We start from the raw sequence: 27,383 nt of genomic DNA on the forward strand, positions 1-27,383 counted from the left end.
TCTACTAGTAGATGGTGCGAATTAGTGCTTCTGCCCAGTTCGAAGCAGGGAGGCAACAACAGGAGGAGGAGGAGGAGGAGGAGAACCACGTCGCCAGTCATTGTTCTTCCTTGGTAGAGAAGACACACACGTGCGGAGCTTCCTCAGGATCGGGGGCCGTCAGCTGCTGCCTCAAGGCGTGTTGTGGACGAACTGGAAACGGTTGACATCGAGGGACGGAGGCAAGATGAGGAGGCGAGGCGAGGTGAGTGACGGGTGCTGGTGTGAAGTGACGTGAGGTGAGGTGTGATGGCGAGGCTGCACTTTACTTGGGTGTATTGGCACGACATCTGGACAGGAAAGTCCATGTTATTACGAAAGCCATTACTTTTCAGGTCAATTATTAAGTAAAACTCTAAAAGAAACGCTAAAAGACCATGTTTCAGGCTACATGGTTGACCGAAATCTTTAAATCTGTATTTGAATCATTTGCTCACCTACTGGATTATGATTACAGTCAACGAGGAATATACTCGGACCTGTTACATTCTAATGTAATTACCACCACCACCCGCTAGAAGCCGCTATTCCTAAGATTTACCTTACTTGCTGCTGTTATCCCGTCTGCATGAGGGTCTGTGTAGTTAGATCAGTCAACACTGTCAACCTGGATGCATTTATAAATATACGAGGACGGTGTCGGCACAAGTGTTCAGCTCAGCATCAAGTGGTATGGGGAAAATTTCTCCTTCAAGGTCTTACAATAATAGCATTGATTGGCTGCAGGTGGAGGAGGGGGTCCATTATCCCTTGGAGGGGGGTGAGAAGGGGAGTTCCCTAGGGTTGCGCCTGTCAACGTGAAAGAGTGTAATGGAGAATGGATGATGGAATAACTGAGAGAAGCACATGTGAAAGGAAAGGTAGACGTTTGTTTCAGGTAAAAAGGATGTTTGAGAGGCTCTGGGAAGGTACTGAAGGAGGAGAGATTGTCAGTGGCCTCTACTGGCCCAGGAGACCTGCTGAAGCCCCAAGTCACTTGTTGGATAAAGGGGAGTAATGGGGACCACATGAAAAGGCATTAAAATATAAAGGAGAGATGATAGGAGCACTTCAAATCCATAGTGACAATGTGGGGAGGATAGCAGAAGTGACCAGTGCATGAGTAAAGACTGATGGGAGGTGGAGAGGGATGAGATGAGGGTGGCAATAAAGATGTTAAAAGTAGGAAAGGGCATTGCAATTGATGGCGTAATAGCAGAAATGAAGTATAGGGATGTAGTTGTGGATATTTCATCAGGCACAGGAGCAAGGGATGGTACTGGTGACTGGAGCAAAGCCGTATTTGTGTCACTGTACAAGGAAGTAGGGATAATTCTAACAGCTATGAGGGAATAAGCTTACTCGGTGTGCAGGAAAGGTGCGTGGAAGGATCAAAGGAGAGGAAGATGAAAATAACCAAAACAAAAGGGTTTTAGTAAAGGGATGGGTAGTGTGGATCGACTTTCTACACTAAATATTATGGTTAAAAAGTACATACAAAAGAATAGAAAGCCGTTTGATGCTTTCGTGGACCTGGAGAAGAACAAGGACAGGGTTGACAAAGGATTTATAGGATGTCCTGATATATAAAGCTGGAGGGCATGTACTTGAAGGGATCGGGTCTGTTTACAGTGATGTGAGTGCCTGTGTCAGAGTGAATTGGGAGGATATGGCTGACAAATGCAAGTATGTAAAGAACCTTTCAGTCAGTGAGTTTACTTGCCGTGACAGTGATAATAAAAAATAATTTCATGCTGGGTGTTGGAGGAAAGTTCAAATGCACAGCTGCAAAATAGATTTATTTGCATCAACGTTTATGAAGATACACGGATATAAAGTTATACGAGAATATAGTGAATATATTCAAGTTTTCTTTCAAACAGGCAACAATAAAGATCATGTATAAAGTCATACAAGAAAGATAAAATGTGTATGTTAATTTTTTCATAAGAGGCAACAATAATAAAAAATGTACATGTATTTATAATGGAATACCCTGAACAACCAACACCTAACACAACCGGCAGGCACCAAGCTTGTCGTCAAGGAGTGTGTCCCTCTGTGCTCCGTTACTGTGGTCTTGCTGGCACAGGCAAGCTTATGGTCCAGCATCAGTCACACCTTTTTGTATAAATGTTAACAGAAAGCTGCCAATCCTCCCTTTGGTAGCCAGGGGCAGCAAAAAAACAATTCTGCCGCTGTGAGCACTCGCCAATGTATGTTGTGTGATTTAGTCTGTTTGGGGAAATGGTGGGGGATAAGCCCTAGTGGAATTTCAATTGTCCAGAATTGAGACTCAAAAATTGGAAATCTGGGAAACTCAGGCCTGTGAAACTGGGTGTCAACTGTACCTTTGAGATGGGAGTCCAGAACACTGGATTGTAGTTAATATGGAATGCTTACTCTCATTCTGAACATGTTTGGTCTAGTACTGAGGTCCTAGCCATTATCTTAAGGAATGTATTGTAAAGATGGAATCCCTAACCCAAGTCTCCTGTGTAGCTGCAGCACATGGCGGGTTCCATTACACAAAAACAAGCAACATTATCACCAACGCCAGGTGATCCCACTACCACAAACGTATCACTTGTCTAATTTATGACACCCTGATAAACATGTTTTTTGGTACACTTATTTACTGATGCTTTAAAAGCCAAGTTTGGTGCAGAGTGTGACTGATTTAAATATCAGTGTTTCCAGGCATGACCTGGTGTGTATAAATCATCACCACTTGCTGAAACATTCCATCATGTCTTTGTTGTAGGAACTCTTCCTGTAACGCAGACAGCATATAATCTCAAATAGTTAAAAATAGAAATGGTAGTTCATGCAAAAGCATTAGTATTACAGGACTGAGGTGTGGAAGTTTGTCTCACATTTATACTCCTACATTGTAGTATTTACATATTGCACTTCAAAATAGCTGATGACATGCATATAACATGAGCAAGACTCAGAATAATCTTACTTTTAAAGACTAAGTTAAGTAATATTTTCATCAGCTTTTGGTTAACGTGTTGCAGAGAACAACAGCTGCAGCGAGGCATCCAAATCCAGTCCATTGCTGAGCCAAGGCCTGAGGTTGGAGCGGCTCTCACAGCCTGCTGGCCTGGACGGACTGCTGGCTGAGCGCCTCCTTCATGATTTTGAGCACCAGGTCGACATTCTCCGGAGTACAGTTGTAGCCCATGAGCCCCACCCGCCACACTTGCCCGGCACTGGGTCCCAGCCCTCCGCTGATCTCCACCTTGTAGCTGATTAAAACAAAGGTGTTACAACTCTGATCCACTGTAGGACATTAAATCTATCCACAGAATTTTGAATTAAAAATGTAAATGCCATTGGTAATTATTTCAAGTAGAGGCAAGTTTAGTAAACAGCTCAATTTACACTTTATTCACATGTACCTAAAGTGTTTACTGTGATAATTTATTTGGATCATGTTTTGAGCTTCACCACGAGTATACTGAGACAGACTGAGATAGAAAACTTTGCTTTATACTTTGCCATGAAGTATTTGGTGACTTTCATCCAGTCCACACCCTCAGGCACCCGGATAGTGGAGACGGTTGGCGTTCGCTTGGCTGGGTCGCTAATGAAGAGCTGCAGGCCGAGGGAAGCCAGGCCCTCATGCAGCCGCTGGGCACAGGCGGCGTGGCGGGCCCAGAGGGACTCCAGGCCCTCCGCACACACCAGTGACAAGGCCTCCCGGAGTGCATACACTGAGCTGACTGGACCAGTGTGGTGGTATCTGGCAAAGGAAAGAAAAGGTTAACACTGAAAAGGGAATATTGTTAAAGGCAAAATAGGGACTTATGAGCATGTGTCTGTGAGATAGGGATGACTGTAGGGGTGCCAGGAAAGGTGTGTGCTGGGGTTTTAAATGAGATGATGTGTAGGGGATGAGCAAGAGGGCTTTAGGAAAGGGAGGGGATGTGTAGATAAACTTTTTGGCCTTAAAATTATTAGTACCTAGAGATGGGTAGATAGCAGTGAACTCCTTTCATGGGCCTGAAGAAGGCATGTAATTGGGTTGACAGGAAAGTTTTACAGGATATCATTGGTGTGGGAGGGAGTTTACTTGAAAAGATCAGGTCTTTCAACAAGAATGTGAAATGTCTCTGTGTGTGAATAGGAAGCGGGTGAGAACTTCAGTGTGGGTGTGGGTGAGACAAGGATGTGTGATTTCATCTAAGCTATTGATTATTTAAATGGATGATTGAATGAGAAATGAAAGCATGAGTAGAGGAGTTAGCCCAAGGCTGAAAGTGAAAGGTACAGAGCAGTCTTTGGTGACAGGCCTATACACAGGTGATGGTGGTCCTGAGAGGATTGTGGACAAATTTAAGACTAAGCTGCCCTAAACTGTACTATTGAATAAAAAACAAATACCAAGTGTGTTGAGTGGAATAACAGTGAGTGTGAGGATTGGAATGTACCAAATGTAAGGGACCAGTTCCTGAGGGGCCACTGGGAGGCACGAGTCCGTAACACCATAAGCACAGTGTGGACTTACTTGCGCGGTGTCCCGTCACAGCCCCAGTAGTTGGCCAGCCAGGTGATGTCCAAGTAGAAGCTGCGAATGGGGGTCTTGCGTGCCTTCACTTTTGCCCTGTGGAAGTTGGGTAGATAGTTAGAAGGAAATTGTTAAAGCTCTTTTTTTAGGCCTATAGCACCGGGTGGCTTGCTTAAGGGGCCTGGATGGTGTTCGGCCCCAGCCCGTCCTAGCGCAGGCAAGTGTTTACAGTGGGTTAGATACACAGAATTCAACAACTTTACCTAAACTAAGAAAAGCTTTTGATAAATTAACAGGAAAAACTGAAGGGATAAGTGTTGAGTTACTGAGGTATAAGGATAATTTTCTCTACAACTAAGACAGTGTTAAAAGATGGATCCTTATGGAGGGAAATGAGAAGTGGGGTCCCTCAAGGATTAATTCTGGCTTCAATCAGGTTTTGGATCAACATAAAAAAAAAAACATGCTGCATGATGTGAAAAGCTACATCAGCATATTTCCTTGGAAGAATGATTGCTGTAGAAAACTATAAAAAGATCTAAAAATACTGACAAGGTGGTCTGGTACAACTGGGAGAACACACACACTGAAAGGTTTTTCAACTATCATAGAAGTACACAAACCTGATAAATCTTATGCACATTATACATGACAACATTCAACCTGATAGTTATGAAAAAATTAACTTGACAAACAACCCCAAGTCCCCTACATGGCTCTGTCACTGAAGGTGATGGGCGCCATGGAGGGCGGCGCGGAGATGACCTTCTGCGTGCCGGTGTAGGCCACGTCCACGCCCCACTCGTCCACAAGGAAGGGCACGCCGCCAAGGGAGGCCACGGCGTCGACGGCCAGCAGTGTCCCGTACCTTGGCAAGATGAATCAAATAAATCGCACATCATCTTGAGCATCCCTTAATGGGTCTGGCTGTCAGTGCCCCTCAACAAAGGGCCTACAAACAGCGCCATTATTATGTGCAGGCAGACCACAATATGATGGAACAGATATAAATAATAGTCAAGTAATTGGTGATGTCACAAACATCTGAATTTGGCAAAGTAATGTACAAAAATAAAAATACAGAAAATCAAGTACTTATTAACCCTAAATTATATAAGCACAGTGAGAATGATGCCAATAAATGTTAGGAAAAAAAAACTGCCTATAACCTTCAGGGGAGCAGCAACACAGTATGACCAACTTATTCTCAGCCCCAAGCATTCACAGTAAAGCCTCTTCAACAGTGTTCTCTTACAATCCTTAAGTATATTGACAGTGAAGAGTATTCAAGTAGCATATAGAACACCCTTAGCGGGCAATAATGTCACAAAGATATCTGCAGCACATGGCCAAGGTACAGTGTGTTTGCCAATCTGAATAAACTGTTCCAAAATACTATTCAGTGATAAAACCATATCTGCAAAAATTTACCTGTGGGATGAAAATTAAATGTAAAATCAAAGGATAAACAAATTTGTCTGACATTTTCATACCTCTAATTAATTTTCAAAGAAGATTTTTTCTTTCTTTGATAAGCAAGCTAATATTGTAGAGGTGCATATAGACTCCCAGACATGTGATTGGTAGCGAGGGAAGGGCAGTGTCTTACTTGCGGCAGAGTGGGCCTACCCCTTGGATAGGCTGCAGGGCGCCGGTCGAGGACTCTCCCTGCACCAGGAACAGGACGGAAGGCCGGTGCTCCTCCAGGGCCGCCGACAGCTCCTCCAACTCGAAGACATCCCCGGCAGGCTTCTTGATGGTGCGGACGTCAGCCTCTGGAATGGGAGGACGCTTAACTTGATGAAGCGATAAAGAAGGACATCAGGCTCTTGTCTTCATTATGATTTTTGCCATGTTAGATTAATGTGACTCAGTATAATACAAAGATCCTGTGAAGATGAATAGTAGATGGAAAAGCCGCACAATTCTAAGCATACAGCAGATATATGACTTACGTGTTGAAACGAGCCATGGAAAAATGTGAAGAGAAAAAGGATGAATTCAAATTAGCTTTCAGACTCTGTGGCATTAATATACACCCTCTTAACAAGCTAAGTGCCTCAATTTTTCAGTAGCTATAAATCAAACTATCTAGTGAATGAAACAAATGACTTACAGCAGCTACCTAACATGCAAAGTGACTAGATTTTTCAGTATAAATCAATCGAAAAGTGATATAAAAACTTGGCCATGAGAAGAAAAATCCTTAACCCGGAACCACAGAGAGAAGATTTCCTCACCGTGCCTCTGGGCCATGTCAGCAGCGCGTTGGCCCCAGATCCCATTCTCGGCAATCAAGATAACGTCCCCGGGCTCTAGGAGGTTACATATAGTGGCCTCCATCCCTGAGTGGCCTGTACCGCTTATACAACACACCACCTCATTCTTGGTCTGGAATATGTAGCTGAGGCCATCCTTCACTTCATCCATTATCTGCAGAGACACAGGATGACAACACAATAGTGAGATTCTAGCCTTCAGGGTGGAGGGTACAAGTCACAGTTGTAACACGTAGCATACAAACAAGCTCTTAAGACTAATATTTCAAAGTGGCCTTGGGAAAACTTCTGTAATATAACAGCTTTTTTTTCTGCCTGTAGTGCAAAGTGGATTTTCCAGTAGTTTAAACACCTCTAAAAGGGTTCCAACGTGTGATAAAACTACATCGAGTTAAACAATTGTACAGCCTTCCCTCAAATAGTTTCCAATAGTTCGGTTTCGGTTTTATGTGGATTTTCATAGAAGATTTTTTTAGGATTTTTAAATTTCCCAACGAGCAGGCAATTTAAAAATCCTAAAAAGGTCTTCCATGACAATCCGTATAAAACCGAAACCGAACTATTTGGAACCGTACTATTTGAGGGACACCTGTATATCCCAATTCTTCTGGCTGGCTGCAGTCACAAAGGTGGTGCCCTTGGTGCCCACTAACAAACCTTGCTAAGGCACTGCAACACTGCCCACTCGTTTAACCCGGTAGCAGCGACGGGCCAAATTTGCAGCTTTACCGTGTACCAGCGATGGGCCAAATTTCTACCATTATATAAACCTCCCAAAATCGATGATGCATAAACTGATCACACGTGTTGATATATATTATGAAATGGTTTGTGTGAGTGATGATTCTTTCTCATTATTTTACTTAGAGGGGCCTTTAACCTAACCTAACCTATACCAACCTAAGAAACATGACCCCCGCAGCTACCGGGTTAACAAAAATGGACATCTTCATCCAACCTAAGTGAATATTAAAAATAATAAATATAAATAAATAAATAATATAAAAGGATAATCTTAAGAATGACATACAAGATGAAACTCCATTCCTGGGCCATCACTTCTCCCATTGCCTGTCATGGCATCCTTCCTCTCCACCGGGGCCACTCCCTGTGACAGATTCAACCCTGTGGCTGAAGCCCAATACTATTCCCATGTTGTGGCCCACACCTCCCAACACACCTCTAACACCTACCTGTGTGAACTCTGGGTGCAGATGTCCCAGAAGAGGCTGTACCATGGCCTGCAGGACCTGTGGGGGGCTGTTGGAGGGCCCCGGACCCATCAGCAGCTTGCTGGGGACCTGCAGGGGGCCTTTCAGGCATGCTGGGGGAGCAACCTTCATCCTGAAAAGTTGAAAATTGAATATGTACTAAGTAAATGCAACACACATTTTATGATTACAAAACTAGTAGTTGAAGAGGTCCAGCCTGCAGACCGTTCCCCAGGCAGTAAAAATATGTAAATGTACATATATAGAGTGTCCAAAAATTAACTTTATATACAATGTCTTCTACAACAAACAAACAAGTATGAATAAATATACAGGTGGCCCCCCATATTCGTGGGGGTTTGGGGAGACACACTAACGTGAATGTTGATTTTCCGCGAATAATTGCTGCACCCCACAGACACAGCCCTTATTTAAAAACATAACCTCTTTGGTGTGGGGCAACAAGGCAATATCGCTCACTGTTACCTTAGCAAATGTGAAAGAACTTAAAATATGTAATATATAAATAAAATAAAATAAAATAAAATTGTAAGTTTGCTTTGTGGGATGTAATGATGTCACAGTGGCAATGCAACAAAGACAGACTGCGAGAGAAGGGTGTGGGCCAGCAGTGAGGGGACAGGGACAGGGTGCAACAGGAAGTGACTTGTGACAAGATTAAGCTTGCTGTCACATGGGAAACAACCAACGTCGTGACTGACTTCGCAAGTTAACAGGGGCAGCAGCCATGACTTTGCTGCTAGGGTAACCATTTTTACCTATGGAAAGTCTGCTAGTTTGTGAATCTGCATTCTACAAATATAGAGGGCCACCTGTACTGGCACCATTACATTCTACAGAAAAAATGTCAAGTTTTTCAGAACACACGAGTTTTGACAAGTTTTCTAATCTTCATTTTCATATCTCTGTTCTGTCCGTCAGTCACAATAACTGCACGGGAGAAAATTCAGGAGTGTTGAAGGATTTTTTTAAACCATAGCAGAAACAAAGGTCTAAAAAATGTTTAGACCACACTACAGGCAATTGATTCCATCCTGACCAACCATAGCGGTGCCATCCTCGAAAATGTACGCGTAGATCTGATAATATTCATGATGAATTATGGGGTTGAGTTGGGAGTCGCCCAGCGGACACTGTTGGTGTGGCGTATGGATCGGTGCTCCCCCGAACAATCCTGCTGAGAGAAGTAGATGAGGTAGGAAAACTATGGGTTCCATTTCCCTTTTCCACCTCAGTCAGTATATATCGCACTCATACCGAGCACCCGCATAATCGTTCACAACATTAACCCTTTGATGGTGGCAGTATTTGAAGAGTGGCTCCCCCTAAAATGAATTGTTTATATATAGTCATTGCCGCCCTTAGGACCGAAGCATAAATAAAGTTACGCCACATAAGAGATGTTTTAACTATCCTCTATATATAGATTCTACAGCAATATGGAAGTGTTGTTATATTTCTGCCACACAAAACTGACTGACTGAATTTTGGACTGCCTATATATAGTTCGACCACTATCTAAGGGTTAAGCATCTCTTGTACCTCCCTTTGGTCTTCACTAAGGACTACCATGTCACCTGCATACATCAGCCGGCACATCCCTTTAACCTTACGTACTCCAATGATACCCCACTGTACGATAAAATGTCTCTTTAGCCCAGTGAGCTTGAGGTGTCTTAACTCCAAAGAATCTCAATAAACATGAAATGTCTTCCCACCACAATGATACCCCACTGTACCCGAAAGTATATGATTTTTACTCTATAATACCCGATTGTACCCAAATGTTCATTGATATAAAAGATGTATTTTTACTGCAATGGACATTCAGGTACAGTTGACAATTGGATATCATTGGGGTAAAGATACGGTATTGTCGCCACTTTCACCCCCACGAACGCCTTGGTGCTCAATGAAGGGTTCAGTGTCCATACAACACATTGCCATATTGCTTTGCCGTCGGAAATCACTCCTTCTTGTGATATAAAAAAATTGTCGTAAATATTTATGTTAGTCGCGCCTGCCTGCCAAAGATATTTATGACCATTGGAGTTGACTGGGGTAAAAAGACACCTCACACTCATTGGGGTAATAAGACACTGTGTGCATTGGGGTACACTGGCGTAACAGCTGCTGCTTTCACATCAAAACACATACGATTCACTCTCACCACTAATTCTTCAACAAATAATCCAAAATGTGGAGAGGAAAAGATGCAGCTTCATAACCATTCCACTAAAACAATCACTAAGCTAAACGTCTCATTCTTCCCCCAGTAAATGAGATATATAGGTCAAGGGCGGCAGACATATATAAAAACTAAAATTCCTGTTAATCACCGCTCCCATTGACCATATTAAACATGACACACTTAATTACTTACAATACTTATACCTACTTTTGTGACCCTCTATACATTCCATACTTAACCTAACCTTCTGGCATTAATAACTTACAATACTTATACCTACTTTTGTGACCGTCCATACTTAACCTAACCTTCTGGCATTAATAACTTACAATACTTATACCTACTTTTGTGACCCTCCTTACTTAACCTAACCTCCTGGCATTACACTTTCGCTTGGTGTTATTTACTTATCTATCTGTGGAAGCTACACTAAACACTTCACCAGCATTAAACAGAAGGACACAAGCGTACAATTCCGAGGATGGCAAGAGACAGAAACCCCAAGGACACTTTACCATAGGGTTGGCACAGTGTAATATTATAGGCTTCGCGTGCCAAGATAAGGCGAGATAAAAAGAACGTTCCCACCAAACCACTTCAACTTGCATAATCAGCCTGGAAAAGTAATGATAAATGCACCGTGGAGAATGAAGGAGGGGCGTGGTATACCCCCCTGCGGCACGCCCTTCCCTGCCTGCCGCCCCTCGCACGGCTCACCTGGACATGTGTTACGGCTCCTGCACACACACTGCACACGGCTGCACCGACCCTGACGACTCCCAGCGAGTGTTACACAAGAGTGAAAGCTGGACCCATGGCAACACGCACCCCCCGCGGCACCCTTGTGGCCTTGTCCCTTGGTGGTGCCTGCCGCTGCCTGGGTGGTGGGACCGTGGGAGCCGCCCCAGCTGTCACTATTGGCAACAGCGCACATAAATAACACCATTTGTAGTCATTAGAGAAACTGCAATAACACAGTGAAAATATCCGTAATGAACACCACCGAGTGCCGGGAATCGAACCCGAGCCTTCCGAGCTATAGTTGCCTGGCTTCTACTCGGATGGCTCGGGTTCGATTCCCGGCACCAGTTGTAGGTCCGTCCACACCAGGAAATTGTCTGGAAACAATGTTTACCACTGTCTGCAAATAGTTGGGATAAATACGGACTAGACATGAGAGAGAAGGAAATTGCTGATTACACACACACACACACACACACACACACACAAAAAAAAAAAAAAAAAAAAAATCCACACGATTATAATTATGTCATAACACACACACACACACACACACACACACACACACACACTGCTTCCCATTTTCGATGGGAAACAAACGTTAAAACAATTGATTCCCAGTTGTTTCTCAAATAATATTTCCCAACTATTTAGTTTGGAAATAATATGTTTCCCAAATGCTTCCAAACAATCTGCAATACGTGAGAAACAATGGTTCCAAGGTTTCCTGGTGTGGACAGGCCTTAATAATGCAAATAAAAAAAAACAAAGTGTATGAATCAGCATAAGAGAGGATCAAGGGGCTACTTTCTTATCATAACCCCGACAGCCGGTCAAGCCATCTCATACGAGTGCTACGTACAGAGTCAATGGAGATCAAGGTTTTCGTGGAGATACGCTGAACAGAGCTAGTATCTTAGGCCTATAGAACGTAGCAAAGGCATACAAAAACATGTGTAGATATCACCAAAAAAGGGGAGTCACGTAGTACAGAACAATAGCATCAAGTGGATAAAGTTATATTAAGAGAGAGGAATGTACAGATGAGAAAGGCTGAGAGGAAATGCATAGGCATTGGAAGGAACAATATACCAGGTTTAGTTAAGCCCACGTACCTCTATATACGAGCTGGCCAGTTTTGGTTGACACATCAGACTCAGCAGTGACTGTGGAATCAAGCTGTATTGTAAAAATTCGACAAACAAAAACGAAAATGTTATACGATGAGTTGAACTGTGAAGATGTTAAAAAAAGTTTAAACATATTTTACTTATGCTCGCTAGCTAGTTGTTCATTGATTGCTGAAATATATTATTACATTACTTAGGAAAAACTCTCGTGAACACGATAGTGTGATCAGAATGCAGATTAAAGCTCCGCATATTGAAAACAAGAGTTATTTATTTGAGGGAAGCACACTGTGATCGTTCTCTGGAAGGTTCCCGCAGTGCTGTGAGTGCCAATACAATTGACACATTAAAAAATAGATTAGATAAATTCATGGACAGCGATATTAGATGGGGTTAGATTCACGGGAGCTTAGGTTCAAAGGAGCTGCTAAGTACAGGCCTACCGGCCTTTTGTAAACTCCTACGTTCTTATGTTCTTATGCTTCTAGTGCCTCGCCCCCCTACCCATGACCCCCCACACCACCAACCATCACGCCGTGGTGGTTGCGGCGAGTGACATGTTGCTATACGTAACCCTGTGTTTTCAATATGTGGAGCTATATCTACATTCTGATCACACTATCGTGTTCACGAGAGTTTTCTTACGTAATGTAATAGTGTATTTCAGCAATCAATGAACAATGGTCGAAGATAACGAGCATAAGTAAAACATGTTATAAACATTTTTTTAACATCTTCACAGTTAAACTCATCGTAATAACATTTTTGTTTTGTAGAGTTCTTACAGTACATCTTGATTCTACAGTCACTACCGAGGCTGATGTTGTCAACCATAACTGGCTATCTCGTATACGAGGTGAGTTACGGCATATAATGTAGAAACATGCCTCACTAGAGAATGCAGGATAATTATGGTCTGACACGGGTGTCTGCGAGAGAGCGGTGCAGCCAATCAGCTGCAACCTTACCAACCTGCCAAGGCGCCAGCAGGGAATCTAGCTTATGTAAACTTAGAGGAAGAGTACAAGGAGAGGGCATGACGTCACAGAAGTAAAGCCGGCTTGGCTCCGCCCCCTTCCCGCCGCGGACCCAAAACATTGCCCGGCTGGCGGGACGCGCGACACCCACACACTTCAACATTTTGCCTTCATGCCGGCTTGCTTTGCCTTTGGTTGCGCCCACAGAGGCGGGGATGGCAGCATAATGTTTCATCGGTAAGACAAAATTATATTTGTGGTGAAACATTATATAAGAGGAGAGACAACTGAGCTTGAAAAAGAGCGACACAAAAGAATGCGAATGATTCCTTGGTGGAAATTTCAAGGAAATCATCTGTAACTCATCTTCCATGGCTTTTACACACAAATAAGTCAAATTACTGGAATGTAGAGGTCTTTGGGTACTATCAGAACTACAATGAAGTGGAATGAACACAGTTATTTTGCAAAACATGTAAAATAAGAGTGTAGACCTGGCCAAGTTACCGAGTCGATTCAACCCAAGGGCACTCATTTGCCTGACAATGTTAATTCTCATTCCCTCATTCCTATTCTCTCATTCTCTTATTCTCATGTTCTCTCATTCTTATTCTCTCATTCTCATTCTCTCTCATTCTTATTCTTATTCCCCCTCTCATTCTCATTCTCTCTCGCTCATTCTTATTACCTCTCTCTCATTCACATTCGATCTCTCATTATCATTCTCTCTCTCTCGTATTATTTATTCCACTCTTGTAAGGCTTTTTTTTTCATTCCTGGTGATCAAGCCATCCCCACCGCTCCACAACCATTTCTCTCCCTAAAAACATGTAACCAACCCCTCTCAGTAATCGGTGCCTGACCTGTATGTTGCATTTTCCCCATTTATTGGTTAATACACAATGACATGCATGATTGTGTAACACGGTTGGTTGATGTCTAACTCAGATGTAGACAATTATTTGCGTATGGGGAAGTTTTTCTCCTTCCTGCCCCAATACTTCCTTCTGTTTTCTCATAATGAGTTTTGATCACATCTGAGACGCTCTACATAGAAGGCTGCACATGCTTTTACATTAAAAGTAAGACCATGGTCAAAATATAATGAACATTATGCAAAGGAAATATGAGGGATCAAGGCGGGTGTGGAACATTTTTTCTCAGTTTCTAGGAATAAAGACAAGGAAATGCTGGTGTTTTTCTATGAAAACCTGTACATACATTCTTAGTGCATATACTGCAGCAGTTTAATAACTAAAAACATATGATATGTGGAAGAAATAAGGCAGACAAGCTCATTTTCTCCAACGATCAGGGGGAAGAATTCCATGGATTATTCCTCCAAGATGTAAACCTAATATAGTCCACAGTCTGGGAAGTCATGGGTATGAAAAGAGAATATTTGTGTTAGGTCATGTGAATGCATGGGTTAGAAATGTGGACACTGGTGATATGGTTGAGAAGTGGGGTATTCAAGTAGTTAATAAGAGTGGGATGTGCTGAAAAAAGATTATTCTTAAGCTCTTCCCAAACATCATCTTTCATAGGTTTATACTTTAGAGTGCCTGAGAGTAAGACTGAAGGAAAGGGTAACAGAGAGAGACCACCAGCAAAATGAATTAACAGAAAGGATGAGTATTTGCAGAAAGAGAAAGCTAGAAGGCAAGGGAATGAATTAGTGGAGAGGAAGTGTTGGAACAGAGATACTTGCATCAGAGATGTAGAAAGAGATAAAAACAATCTGAAATACAACAAGCAGAAAAGTGGAGCAAGAACAATATAGGTTCAAGAAGGGCAAAGGAACAAGAAATCCATCTCTGTGCTGAAGGTGCTTACAAAAGAAGAAATAGTAATGCAAAAGGTATAAATAAGATTGTTGACTTTGAAAAGACTTTTGGTGCTGGAGGACATGAATAGATGAAAAGAATGCTCCAAGATATATAAGTCAACAGCAAAGACATCAGACTAGACATCTTGTATTAGACTGAAAAGCTGATGCTGAATTGAAGACCACAATTCAGAATGGATCATCAAGAGAGGAGTGACGAGGAGTGGCGCAGGGATGAGTGCTGTCAGCAGACAATATTCAGTTGCCTGGCAAGAGAACCATAAAGTAAACAGAACAACTGAAAGAAAAAGTCAGTGAAAGGAATGTTAATGACTCGAGGTATATTGATGACACTCGGCCAATGGGGGCATATGCCAGAGGGTGCACTGCCTGCCCCACCCTACAACGCCAACCATGGGGATCCGTCCAAGCACGTCTCCATGCAGGCCCCCTTCCCATCCCAAGTACCTCATGGCAGGGTCTATCGACTGGTTCTCTGACAGAAGGCACTTCTTAGCAAAGGCATCAATCTGCCTGCACTGTCACTGTTCAATGTTCACAGCTATAGAGTAAGAAAAGAAGCACAAGTGACAAAGATCTGTCCTGTGCAGGTATTGACAATGCCATATACTCATGCCGAATGAGTCCCAAACACCTTATGCTAAGCCAGTTTGACATCAGACTTCTTGAAAATATCTGGCATTGTTCTGAAGTAGGCAACCAAGGTATGTGAAATTTTTCAAGATATCCATGTTCTTACTACATGCATGAACAGACTGTACTGTTTTATCTTATAAACCTCCAAACACCTGTACCTTGGTCTTGGTCCAGGAGACCTAGAATACCAAGAGTTTTGTCTTCTTTTGCAGTACCTCAAGACTATCACCACAAACTACAGCGTCTCCGCCAGGATTGCTGCATCATGAGCAAAAGCAAGGTCAGCAACCCACGTATTGCAGAGATGCTCCACAATGACACTGGTCTGTAAAATAGTTCTAAATACTCAATTCAATCTCAGTGGGGCAAGGGTACAGCTCTGCCTCACTTCCATGTTCGCGGGAAAGAGGCTGGACATGCTCCTCCCACACTCCACAGCACTCCGTCCCAGTCAATAGACCAATGGTCCTTGCAGGAATCCCACGAAGTCACAGGAGATCCCAGAGTGCCTCGTGATGCACTGAATCAATCATCTTGAGATCAACTTAGGCTACAAGCATCCCCTGTCAAAATTCACGTTTGCTCTCCACCAGTATACAAAGCACTAGGATATGGTCAGTTGTCGACTTACCAGGTGTGAACTCTGACTGCTCATGGCTCTGCAGCTTCAACAGTTGGTTGTGAATCCAAGTCAGAAATAGACGGTCAAGCACCTTGCTTGGCACACTGAGCAGTGTACTACCATGGTAGTTGTTGCAGTCCTGATGGTCCCCTTTCCCTTTCCAGATAGGGAAAACCAACCTCCTCTGCCAGTCAGGAAGCATGGTAACAGATTGCCATGCATCAATCAAGACCGCAGGCAACTCACAGATCATGGTCTCACCTCCAGCTTTGAGCATCTCTGCACTGACGTTACATATACCAGGTGTCTTTCCACCCCTCAACCTTGCCACAGCCACTATGACCTCATCAAGAGAGGGTGAGCTTCCATCAATGGGTAGATCAGCATCCACTATTTTTAACTCAGTGGTTGGAAGCTGCCCCTCAGAGGCTCTGTTGTGTTATTAGATACTGGGGTGAAACTTTACTTTTTTGGAGGGATTGACCAAGATATGTCACTGATAGAGTTTGAAGATCAACATGAGAAAGACAAGCCATGGGTGCATGAAACAACAGCAAAGTTAATGTCAGAATAAATACCTTAAGTATAAGATGACATAGGATTTGACAAGTAGAGAAGTTTCACTACCTTGGAAGCATGTTAGATGATGGCAGCAAAACTAAACATGGAGAGAATAGAAATAGTGTCAAAAATAGCATTAAAATAACCTTTAGTGTTAAACATGGACACACCCTTGAGAATTCTGAAGAACTATCAGTTCAATGTTACTGTATATGGATGTATATCACCCTCAAAAAGAGGATCTGAATGAGAATTTAACCCCTTGACTGTGGATTTCCTACAAGAAGACATCACCAAGCAACAGGAATGGAACGAAGTGGCTGCTACAATTCAATGAAGAAACATTTAGTCCTGCACCTTGGGAGGGGATATGCAGCACACCAATACCACATGGGAAACACTCCACTATCCACCACAGAGGCAGAGAAATGTCCTGGGAATATATGTTACCAGGCTACCAGTGAAAACCAAATCCGTGCCAATCGCAGCAGACTTGAGAGAAGTGAGTGCAGGGCAGGCAGCAATCACAATCATAAGAGTTGAAATCTTAGGGACATATTTTAGCATCAAGAAAGTTTGAAACTGACTGCTTGCTTGGAAGGATGGAAGTAAAAGTACAAGAGGGGAACAGACTAGGATATACGAACAGTCTGAGAACAGATCCAGAGACCAGGGTATATGGACTGCCTAAGAGTAGATCTGGAGAGAAGGAAGAGTATAAGCACAGGACATAATAAGGATGGCAGAGTACGAAGTTGGAGGTTCATAATTACGGACATCACAAAACTGCCACTCGGTGTGGACAACTAAGGATAAGTTTAATGCATAAGGAGTGATGGTGAGCAGAGGTTAGTTACATATAATAGTAATAGTAGTTGCTGTATCAAATCTTAAAGTTATTATGATGTAAAGTGGAGCAGTAAGTTTCACAAGATCTAGTTTCATGAATTTCAGTTTTAACACAACCCCAAATATACTCCTCCAAGAGTTCCATATTAAAGACATTCCTAGTGTTTTTCTTTATTTTCTAGTGTTTTTCTTTATTTTCTTTTGACCCAGTAGCAGCGACAGGCCAAATTTGTGGCTTTACCATGTAGCAGCAATGGGCCAAATTTGTGCAATGATATAAACCCCATAAAATAGATCATGCATAAACTAATCACAAATGCTTTGATATATTATAAAATTGTTTGTGCAAGTTAGGTTTCCTAATTTTTCTCGCTTAGAGGGACCATTAAGAAACATGGTCCCGCTGCTACCGGGTTAACTCAAGGTACATATTGAAGCTGCTCTAATTCTCAATCTTATGTCCTCTGTAATTTTGAAGTTACTTTTATTGTTCTTTATTTCAAGTTTAGTTTTGCCAGCATTTAACATTATACTTCTAAGATACTGAAACTTCTGTCAAATTCTGTGTCTTCTGCAAGATTGGAGTTGCTCATTGCTCAGCTGCTATTCCAAATGATAATGGAAACTCTCCTGCAGACTCCACTCAGTCGTGAGGGTTTACCCGTGACTACCATGTACGTTTCAACCAAAAAGTGTTTAATTACCAATAGCCTTTGTGAGTAGTCCCCTAAACAAAATGTCTGATATCAATGCCACATATGGAGAACATGCCAACTGTGCCCAAGAAAGTGTTGCCAATCTTGTTCCCTCAGTAACAGAGGGAGTACCAGCAGACAACTGAGGATTCTGTGAATGCTCCTCATGGCGTGTGTGATAGAGTTGGGAAAAACCATCAAAGGAGACTAATGAGATGATTGTCATACTGTGCTACTGTAGGTGCAATACAGAGACTGTGCCAAGGCAAATAATGAACGGGAATATGACTATGCTTGCTACATGTATTTATTCAACAATCTTAATCAGCTTAAAAAATACCTGTTCTAGCAAATGGTTTTCATCTTTGGTTTCAAAGTGGTAGTCTTCAGTATCCAGCAGCTTGACACTCAGGAAAAGTCCAAGATCTGTAGAGAAAAGAAGCATTAGCAAGTAACAGTACTTCCTAATGGGAAATTAGATATGAAGTAGCAACTTAATGAAAACCATTTAATTATTTAATTCTAATTGATATATATTGGTACTGGTGTGAACTGACCAGTTGTGAAAGAATTTTTTCCAGGTGTTCTAAAGTGACTGTGTCAGATCCTTCTTGCTTGGCCTGGTGGGCAGTTCGCATAGCTCCCTCCATGACCAGCAGCTTCAACACCTGGAATATGAAAGCTTTTATTTTACGGTAATGCAGACTGACCAAGGGATGAATAAAACATTAGGAAAAACCCTGCAAAAAAAGCTGCTCCAGTGCAGTAAAGAGAACAGAAAGATGCTGAAATATAAAATTTCATACCAGGTGTGAAAATTCCTCTTAAGAGAGGAAGCTCTAGTGAAAGGGATGCTCTTAGATTAGCACATTGAACAGAATGGCATCATAATCATACATGTATACACCTAACAGTGAGGGCAGGCATTGATTGACATTACCCTAATTATCCTAACTCTTTTATGGCCTTATGAATCCAGAAGCATATATAGCCTACTTATTTTACTTATCACTTCTATTTGCTTTAGCTTTATCAACTTTTTCTCACTCCATGCACGCTAATTTTACTATCACTTCTATTTGCTTTAGCTTTATCAACTTTTTCTCACTCCATGCACGCTAAGGACCTCGTAAGCAATGTCATTTGGTTAATTTTGTCTCATGGGTCAATAAATCAAATATTTCTGTGAAGATTTTTTACAGCAGTATTATTGTCATTGGTGGACAATCATCAAATACGGTCTTTGCTTTAAGGTTTGAAAAAATCCTTAAATGGTAAACTTGAAAGAATGCTAGGCAAGGATGGAAAGAGGGAGCAGGAGCAGCATTCCAAAATCAAATAAAGTTGAAGGCATTTATGCTACTATGAGGGAGAAATGGCTGAAGGGATGTAGTTTTTAAGATTAAACTAGGTAAGCATAGTGTGGGCCCCCTTAGGTGAAGGGACAAACTGGGTGCCATATCTGGTCCAATCTGTTTAAAGCCAACCCTGGTAAAAGTATCAAATCAAGCAGCGGACTCACCTCAGCGATCAGGACCATGGCATCAGAGTTTATCTTAGTCTTGCTGTTTTCAAAGTGGGTATTGAAAAACTCACGAATCAGCCTCTGAAACAAAGGAAAAAGATAAGGATGTAAATAGCATATATGTACACAAAGGAAAAAGATAAGGAGGTATATAGCATAACCTTTGTGCAAGCAAACAAGACTGGTGGAAAAAATAATATGGGAGAACAGCCTGCAGCTTTGGTAAAGACATCACTCACTAAGCTAAGGGTGACAGCCTTATAATATGACAAACCACAAGCTAAGTTTATGAAAGATAAAGGAGAGTGCATACCCTATAGCTGTGCATATCTGTCCCATTGGCCCTTTGAGCTGGTGGTGGTGGTGGTGGTGGTGGGGGGGGGGGGGGGGGAACCCTTAACCCGGTAGCAGCGATGGGCCTAATTTGTGGCTTTACCGTGTAGCAGCGACGGGCCAAATTTGTGCCATGATATAAACCCCCAAAAATATAGATTCATAATCTGATCACAAATGCTTTGATAAATATGAAATAGTTTGTGCGAGCAATTTCTCATTTGTCTTGCTTAGAGGGACCATTAAGAAACATTATCCCTGCTGCTACCGGGTTGTTAAAGTGGAAATTCTTTTACTCCACCAATATTTTTTTTTTACCTCATACATGGCTGGCTGATGCCTGCCCACCATTAAAATGACCTTAACTACCTTTTTCTGCTCATGAAAAAGACCGGGCCAGTGTGACACCCAGGTTATGACTGTTTACCTTCCTCAGGTGTCCTCTGGTACCCATTTATAGACCAGCCCCATGGAAGGATAAATTGTGTGCTGCATTCCGAGTAAATCTGCTGGGATTCAAACCTAGGCCCTTAAGATTCATAGTCAAGGACGCTAACCACTACACCGCGAAGTAAGTTACAGGTTTTGGGTGATGGCCCTTGCTCAGGAAGTGCAATGTTACCAGCAATCACTGTTCCTGCCCATAAAAGTCTCCACACAGTGATGCTGTGGACAAATGTGATATACTGGACAGAATAGAATATGAGGAATGGCAAGGGCACAAAATGAGGAAGGAAATAACTGCTTGGAAGACAAAAAAGGATTGAAAAAAGTAAGAATTGAGGAAGGAAGATAAAATAGAATGTAGAATAGGAAGGAATATAATTGCTTGAAAGAAGGAACAGAATAAAGGACAATGGAAGAATTGAAGAAAAGAAATTGAAAAAAAAGATAAAATAGGAAGGAAATAATTGCTTGACATACATCGTGAAGGATAAAGAAATAATTGAGGAAGGAAAAGAATCCCTAAAGATAGAATAGAATGATTGAATGGGAGCAGCAGGCTTTTTCTTCTCCGAAAGCTTTTTGTTGCCCTTGAGCCTACTCCTATGCTGTAAAAATAAAATAATGAAATAATTGCTTGAGACAGACAGAATGAAGGACGGAAAGAAGGAATAATTGAAGGAAGAGAAGGAGTAAATTGCTTGACAAGACAGAATGAAGGATGGATTGCTTGAGACAGACAGAATGAAGGACGGAAAGAAGGAATAATTGAAGAAGGAAGAGAAGGAGTAAATTGCTTGACAAGACAGAATGAAGGATGGAAATGACTAACTGAAGAAGGAAGAGAATAAGTAAATTGCTTAACAGAAAGAATGAAGGATGGAAAGACTGAATAATTGAAGAAGGAAGAGTGAGTAAATTGCTTGACAGACTGAATGAAGGACGGAAAGGAATAATTGAAGGAAGAAGAGAATCAGTAGACAAAATGAATGAGGGAGGAAAGAAATAATTGCTTGGAAGACAGAATGCAGGACTGAAAGAAGGAATAATTGAGGAAGGAAGAAAAGGAGTACAGTAGAAAGATAAGATATTAAAGGAGGAATATAAAAAAAGAACGAGGGAGGAAGGACAAAACGAATAAAAAGACCTCCCACTTGTTAATAAATTTACTTACATCCGAGAACTTCATCCTAACGAGGCCGGAGTGTCGTCCTGCAGATGAAGGTATTGGAAGGCCTGCCAGACGAGGGTGAGGGTGCTGAAGGGCTGTAAAAAGGGGCTGGAAGGCACCTCACCACCGATCTTTATCTTGTCACAGGTGGCTCGGGATTTCTCCCCAGCCAGGCCTTTGTATCGGCAGCTCCTGTGAAAAGAAAACATGCGGGAAGTCAATATTCTCGGGGCAAGATTTCATTCCCTACACTTTGCACGCCACATGCCCTCCAAAAACTCTTACCGCCTCAGTCACTCGTCCAATCGTCTCTCCACTGAGCCCCAGCACCATCCACTCCCTTGCCGTCCTCCCGTTCACTCCACGTCCCAGCTCACTCAGAAACACATGCATCTTCGTTCTCTCCCTGTCATACTTCTTGCATTCCAAAACTACATGCTGCACAGTCTCGTCCACACCCCTGTCACACATCTGGCACACTTCGCTGCGGGACTCAGACCATCTATAGTTCCTTGCATTCACATCGACATTGCGCTCTAGCACGGGAAAGATCACCTCCCAGGCTTCCCTCATACCACACCTCACACTTTGGGTCCTCCTTCTCCCTGTACTAGTGGAGAGTTTCCTTTCTTTCCATCTCATTCTTCCACTTGCTCAATCACTCATCTTTAACTGCCATATCTATCACATTCTTCCACTTTCTTACATCCAACTCAAACCTGTCTCCGCCAATGTTCTTGCTCTTGCTGTACAGGTGACCCGTTGGAGAGCCAGGCCTTCGTATCGGCACACCCTGTAAAAATAAAACAACACAAGCAGTATCCATTACAAATCTTCCAATTCCCTATTTCTTGCACACCACATCTTTTCCAGAAAACTCTTCATGGCTTCTATAATTCTATCATTTGCTTCATCACTCAGTCCCAGCAGCAGCAGCATCCATTCCCTCTCTGTCCTTGCAATCCTCCCATTCACATCCCAGCCCATCTCACTCAGTGCCACCCTCATCATCTCCGTCCTTTCTCTCCGGTACCTCCCGCACACCAGTATCACATGCACGACAGTTTCATCCACACCCCTGTCACACATCTGACACACTTTGCTGCGGGACTCAGACCACCTGTAGTTTCTTGCATTCACATTCATACACTGCGCTCGAGCTTGGAAGAGAAGATCACCACCCAGGCTTCCATCATACCAGCTGACACACTGCGGGGCTTCCTTTTCCCTGTACCATTCCAAAGTAGTCTTTCGTTTACACTGTTATTGATCTTGATGTCACAGTTTGAGATCTCTCCCCGGCCAGGCCTTTTCATCGGTGCCTCTTCCCGACCTGTCATAAACGTAGTTGTTGTCTAAGGGCGGATAAGTTTTATAACAGAGGTAACTACGGTCATTAACAATGATGACAAACTAGAACAAGTACCCCAGACGATGATATTTACAAACTAGCAGTTAAACAAAAATCTGCCATAAACAAAAATCATCCGATGGCAGAGATATAGAAAAAGGCAAAGAATAAAGTTCCCTGGTTCAAGATAAGGATGACCAACTAGAACAAGTACCCCAGAGTGTGATATTTACAAACTAGCAATTGAATAAATTATAGCAATTAAGTCAATTTTATGTTAGAGCAAGACATCTCAGTTAATCAAATTTGTTTTAGGCTACGCGCATTAAAACTAGGTATTTTTAAGTTACCTAGAGGCTTGGTGATAGAGGTGGTGGTACTTGCGGGATCACTGTTACGGGTTTGTTGCGATGCACGGCGTCTATTTACACGTGCGGGGTGGAGGGACGTGGCTGAGAGTCGTTTTTTGATCGGGTGTCACGTACTTTGCCGTTGATGATCCTTCCGAATCTGGCTGCCCCGATGGGAGACAGGTGTATTCCGTCCCCGTGGAAGAGCTCACTTTGTCCGTAGAAATCGTCCCAGACGTTGAAGAACTCACCGTCAAGCTCACCGCAAAAAGTTTAAGCGGTTGTTGAGGCTCCGTGGTAGAACTCCTGAAAGAGACCTCGCCCTCTGCCGTGTGAAAGGAGACTGACGACGATAGGTACGGCAAGAGTGACGATGGCTCGGGTGAGTTCATTAAGGGTCGTCCGGAAGCTTCAGGGAGTTTAAGTGGAGCGGTGACGTGGCGACTCGAGAGGAGTTGAGGCTTCGGAGTGGAGGTAGACGAGGAGGCGAGGAACTAGTAGTAGGCGAGGGGCGTTATTCCTGCACCTCTTTGTATCGAATGTTAATGCATAATGGAGTGTGGTTAGTCTTGTACACTCCGGAGACGCACTATTCCACACACGTCTGAAGATCCCCGAGATGCTGTCTACATGAGAGAGAGAGAGAGAGAGATGGAGTAGGCGACATAAATGAATAGAAATACATACCAAACAAGGCAATGAGGTTCAAAATAGGTCGTCTGTCTGAGTTTAAAAGCGGAGAGAGAGAGAGAGAGAGAGAGAGAGAGAGAGAGAGAGATCCAGCTAAACCCTCACGGCCAGGCAGATCGTGTGAAGCAGATTCCGATACGCCTAAACTAAGACTGACTGATTAATCCGAAGTTCCGAACCCTTGCTGGACCAAACCCTCATTAAATTAAACCTCCCCTCCATCCCTCTCTCTCCTCTCTCCAAGCCCCCCCTCTCCCTCCCCCTCCACCTTCTCCACATGTCCCCGAGCATAGCGTCGCCTCAGTAATACGTGATCAGTGACATGGGACTGAATACAACACGAGTGGCATTGGAATACATCGCCGTAATACACTGTCGAGCTGTTGGTATAGAAGGGTCATCCGCTGCTGCAGTTTGTTCTATATACCTATGTCGCTGCGCCTTCAGAGTAAGTGGATGGAGGGTTGAATACCTTGTGATATAACTAATTTGCTAATACGACCTTGGTAGAGAGATATAATTAGTTTGTATGACAGATAGATTATAGATAGATAGAAAGTTAAAGGTGGAGGGTTGCATATAGGCCTACCTTGTGATGTAGGCTTAGATAATACCTAGTAGTTGTTGAAGGATTATAACTAGATTACTAATACGACCTTGGAAGAGAGATATAATTAGTTTGTATGATAGATAGATTATAGATAGATAGAAAGTTAAATGGTAAGTTGGTGGAGGATTGTATATAGGCCTACCTTGTGATATAGGCTTAGAGAATACCTTGTAGTTGTTGAAGGATTATAACTAGATTACTGTTATGGCCTTGTTAGAGATAATTAGTTTGTTAAATAGATAGATAGAAAGTTAAATAGGCTAAGTAGTTAGTTGAGTATGCCTTGCGGAGTAGGCTTATGGAATAGTTAAAAGCCCACAACCATTTTACAATTACCACTTCGACAGACTAATTAGTTCGTATATTAGATGGATAGTTAAATAATTACATTGTCTTGGGATGTAGGCTTAGATAGTATTCCAAATCTATTAACTACTATTAGGCTACTTCGAGAGATCTAATTAGTTTGTGTATCAGATAGATAGACTATTGTAATTAGTTCATATATTTGCTTGATATTAAACAGGTAAATAGATTAGATAGATTTACTGATAGTCATAATTGGTCCTTAGCAGATATAGTTGTATTCCTAACTTGTAATCACTTGTAGTAAAGCAATTTATACACACGAAAGATTATGCCTATATTTTTTTTTTAGCAATCCACTTATATTCTACAGACATTTTTTCGTTAGTTAAAAATAATTTGGTGTACAGAATAACACCCTGACACTCGTTCACTCCCGACCATTTGCTAGGCTATTATATTGATTAAAGGGTTGTTATTCTCTCTCTCTCTCTCTCTCTCTCTCTCTCTCTCTCTCTCTCTCTCTCTCTCTCTCTCTCTCTCTCACACACACACACACACCTATCTATCTATCTATCTATCTGTCTATGTATCTATCTATCTATCTGTCTATCTCTATCTATCTATCTATATCTATCTATCTATCTATCTATGTCTATCTATCTGAATATTTCATTGAGGGTGTCACGTGAACAAATATATATAGTAACATTTTCCCAGCGTTCCTTTAAATTTCCTTCCTTTATATCGAGTAATTATACACGACATCTTAATAATAATAATAAAAAAAATAGAGAGAGGGCTTACGCATCAAGTCAGTCATCTTAATCACCATCATCATCATCATCATCATTTATTAAGGACTGGAGTAAGAGTGAGATTATTAATTAACTTATGTTCTGTGATATTCGAAAGCCATCACCATCATCACCACCATCACCACCATCACCATCATCACCATCACCACCATCACCACCATCACCATCACCACCACCACCATCACCATACAATGACAATAACAATCAAGTGTGTCACAATCTTCTGTTCCTATTATTATTATTATTATTATTATTATTATTATTATTATTATTATTGTTGTTGTTGTTGTTGTTGTATCCGCACTTCTTTTGTTTATTTCTTTTCTCTTCATTTTACTTTTTTTTTATATATGTCTCAGGGCGAATTAAATAATTTATCTTATTCTCATTCTTCTTCTTCTTCTTCTTTTTCTTTTTCTTCTTCTTCTACTTCTTATCATTCTTCTTCTTACTTCTTCCTCTCTCGTCTTCTTCTCATTCTCCTTTCCTTTCTATTTATTATATGTAGGCCTATGCCATTTTCTTTATATGCCTCAAGGTGAATCAAACCACTACTCTTCTTATTTCTTATTCATATTATGCTTATTCTTATTTTTATTATTATTACTTGCCATTATCATCCTTTCAGCTTCCGTACACCTGGCCCAAAACACCTGCTCACTCGCTCCCTCCCGCTCACCTGTCTCAAGGCTCAGGTGAAGAAGACTCAATCTGAAGCACCTCAATGTAGCGTTATTAGAAGGTAAGGGAGTGATTCTACTTTCTCTGTCTTTTCTTTTCACATATACTACTTTTTCTGTTGCCTTATTTTAATTCTTGTCACTAATTCATCAGTTTTTATGTAGTTATTCGTATAGTTTACCGTTTGATAATAGTTTTCTTTTTGTTTTGACTTGTTTAGCCTATTACTGTAGTTTCCCTTTTATTCTCATATCTTATTTATTGCTGTTGTTTTTCATTTATTTATCTTGTTTTATTACTTCTTCCTCGTGTTGTTTTATTATGGTGGTATAGATTTATTACGCCATTTATTACCGGCCACGTTATAAGCGAGATTGTATACATTAGATTTTCTTCCTTCAGTCTCTTTCGTTCATTCATTCATAACCTTCCCTTCCCTTCCCTTCCCCTCCATTCCCTTCCCTTCCTTTCCTTTCCCATCCCTTTTCTTCCTTTCCCTCCCCTTCCTTTTCTTCTCTTTCCCTTCCCTTCCCTTCCCTTTCTTCCCCCTCCCTTCCCTTCCCCTTCCCCTCTCCTCCCTTCACTCCCCTTCCCTTCGTTTCCCATGCAGTCCTCCCTTTTCCTTAATCCTACCTTTCCCCTCCCTTTCCTTCCCTTCCCTTCCCTTCCCCTTCCCTTCATCTCCTTCCCTTTCCATTTCTTTACCCCCTTTTCCCTTCAATCAACGTCCTTCTTTCTTCCCTTCTTCCTCTCTCTCCTTTCATCCCTTCCCCTTCCCTTCCATCCTCTTTCACTTCTGTACCATTCC

General features: G+C 42.0%; 2 protein-coding genes and 2 long non-coding RNA genes across 9 annotated transcripts in view; 2 read left to right on the forward strand and 2 right to left on the reverse strand.

Annotated features, from left to right (window-relative positions):
* The first annotated feature begins 77 nt into the window (after window positions 1-77).
* LOC126981264 (uncharacterized) lies at window positions 78-3,714 on the forward strand. The gene is made up of 3 exons (XR_007733865.1): window positions 78-244; window positions 3,042-3,287; window positions 3,567-3,714. It is a non-coding gene; the product is annotated as an uncharacterized LOC126981264 (long non-coding RNA).
* LOC126981262 (alanine--glyoxylate aminotransferase-like) lies at window positions 1,805-11,132 on the reverse strand. Of its 3 annotated transcripts, XM_050832142.1 has the most exons (9): window positions 10,679-10,737; window positions 9,089-9,219; window positions 8,007-8,157; window positions 6,775-6,967; window positions 6,144-6,309; window positions 5,247-5,402; window positions 4,535-4,630; window positions 3,521-3,769; window positions 1,805-3,272 (listed from the first exon to the last, which is right to left on the reverse strand). In XM_050832142.1, exons 2-9 carry the CDS (start codon window positions 9,136-9,138, stop codon window positions 3,113-3,115), a joined length of 1,221 nt encoding a protein of 406 aa, XP_050688099.1. In that variant the 5' UTR covers window positions 9,139-9,219; window positions 10,679-10,737; the 3' UTR covers window positions 1,805-3,112. The 3 variants fall into 3 exon arrangements, with proteins under 3 accessions (XP_050688099.1, XP_050688100.1, XP_050688098.1); XM_050832143.1 differs by lacking the exons at window positions 9,089-9,219; window positions 10,679-10,737 and adding an exon at window positions 10,954-11,132; XM_050832141.1 differs by lacking the exon at window positions 10,679-10,737 and having other exon boundaries at window positions 9,089-9,832.
* A 7,447-nt stretch (window positions 11,133-18,579) lies between these two features.
* Window positions 18,580-23,822, reverse strand: LOC126981263 (centromere protein X-like). 4 transcript variants are annotated; one of them, XM_050832146.1, is made up of 5 exons: window positions 23,722-23,822; window positions 21,773-21,961; window positions 19,819-19,902; window positions 18,854-18,964; window positions 18,580-18,722 (listed from the first exon to the last, which is right to left on the reverse strand). In XM_050832146.1, exons 2-5 carry the CDS (start codon window positions 21,785-21,787, stop codon window positions 18,705-18,707), a joined length of 228 nt encoding a protein of 75 aa, XP_050688103.1. In that variant the 5' UTR covers window positions 21,788-21,961; window positions 23,722-23,822; the 3' UTR covers window positions 18,580-18,704. The 4 variants fall into 4 exon arrangements, with proteins under 4 accessions (XP_050688103.1, XP_050688105.1, XP_050688104.1 ...); XM_050832148.1 differs by having other exon boundaries at window positions 23,734-23,786; XM_050832147.1 differs by lacking the exon at window positions 23,722-23,822 and adding an exon at window positions 22,476-22,507.
* Window positions 23,823-24,470: 648 nt separating this feature from the next.
* LOC126981266 (uncharacterized) overlaps window positions 24,471-27,383 on the forward strand; it is a 53,269-nt gene continuing 50,356 nt past the window's right edge. The window contains exons 1-2 of the long non-coding RNA XR_007733866.1: window positions 24,471-24,608; window positions 26,523-26,636. This is a non-coding gene — a long non-coding RNA (uncharacterized LOC126981266). The remainder of the gene's footprint in view (window positions 24,609-26,522; window positions 26,637-27,383) is intronic.

The sequence above is a fragment of the Eriocheir sinensis genome, chromosome 47 (genome assembly GCF_024679095.1).
Source record: "Eriocheir sinensis breed Jianghai 21 chromosome 47, ASM2467909v1, whole genome shotgun sequence".
NCBI classification, from domain to species: domain Eukaryota; kingdom Metazoa; phylum Arthropoda; class Malacostraca; order Decapoda; family Varunidae; genus Eriocheir; species Eriocheir sinensis.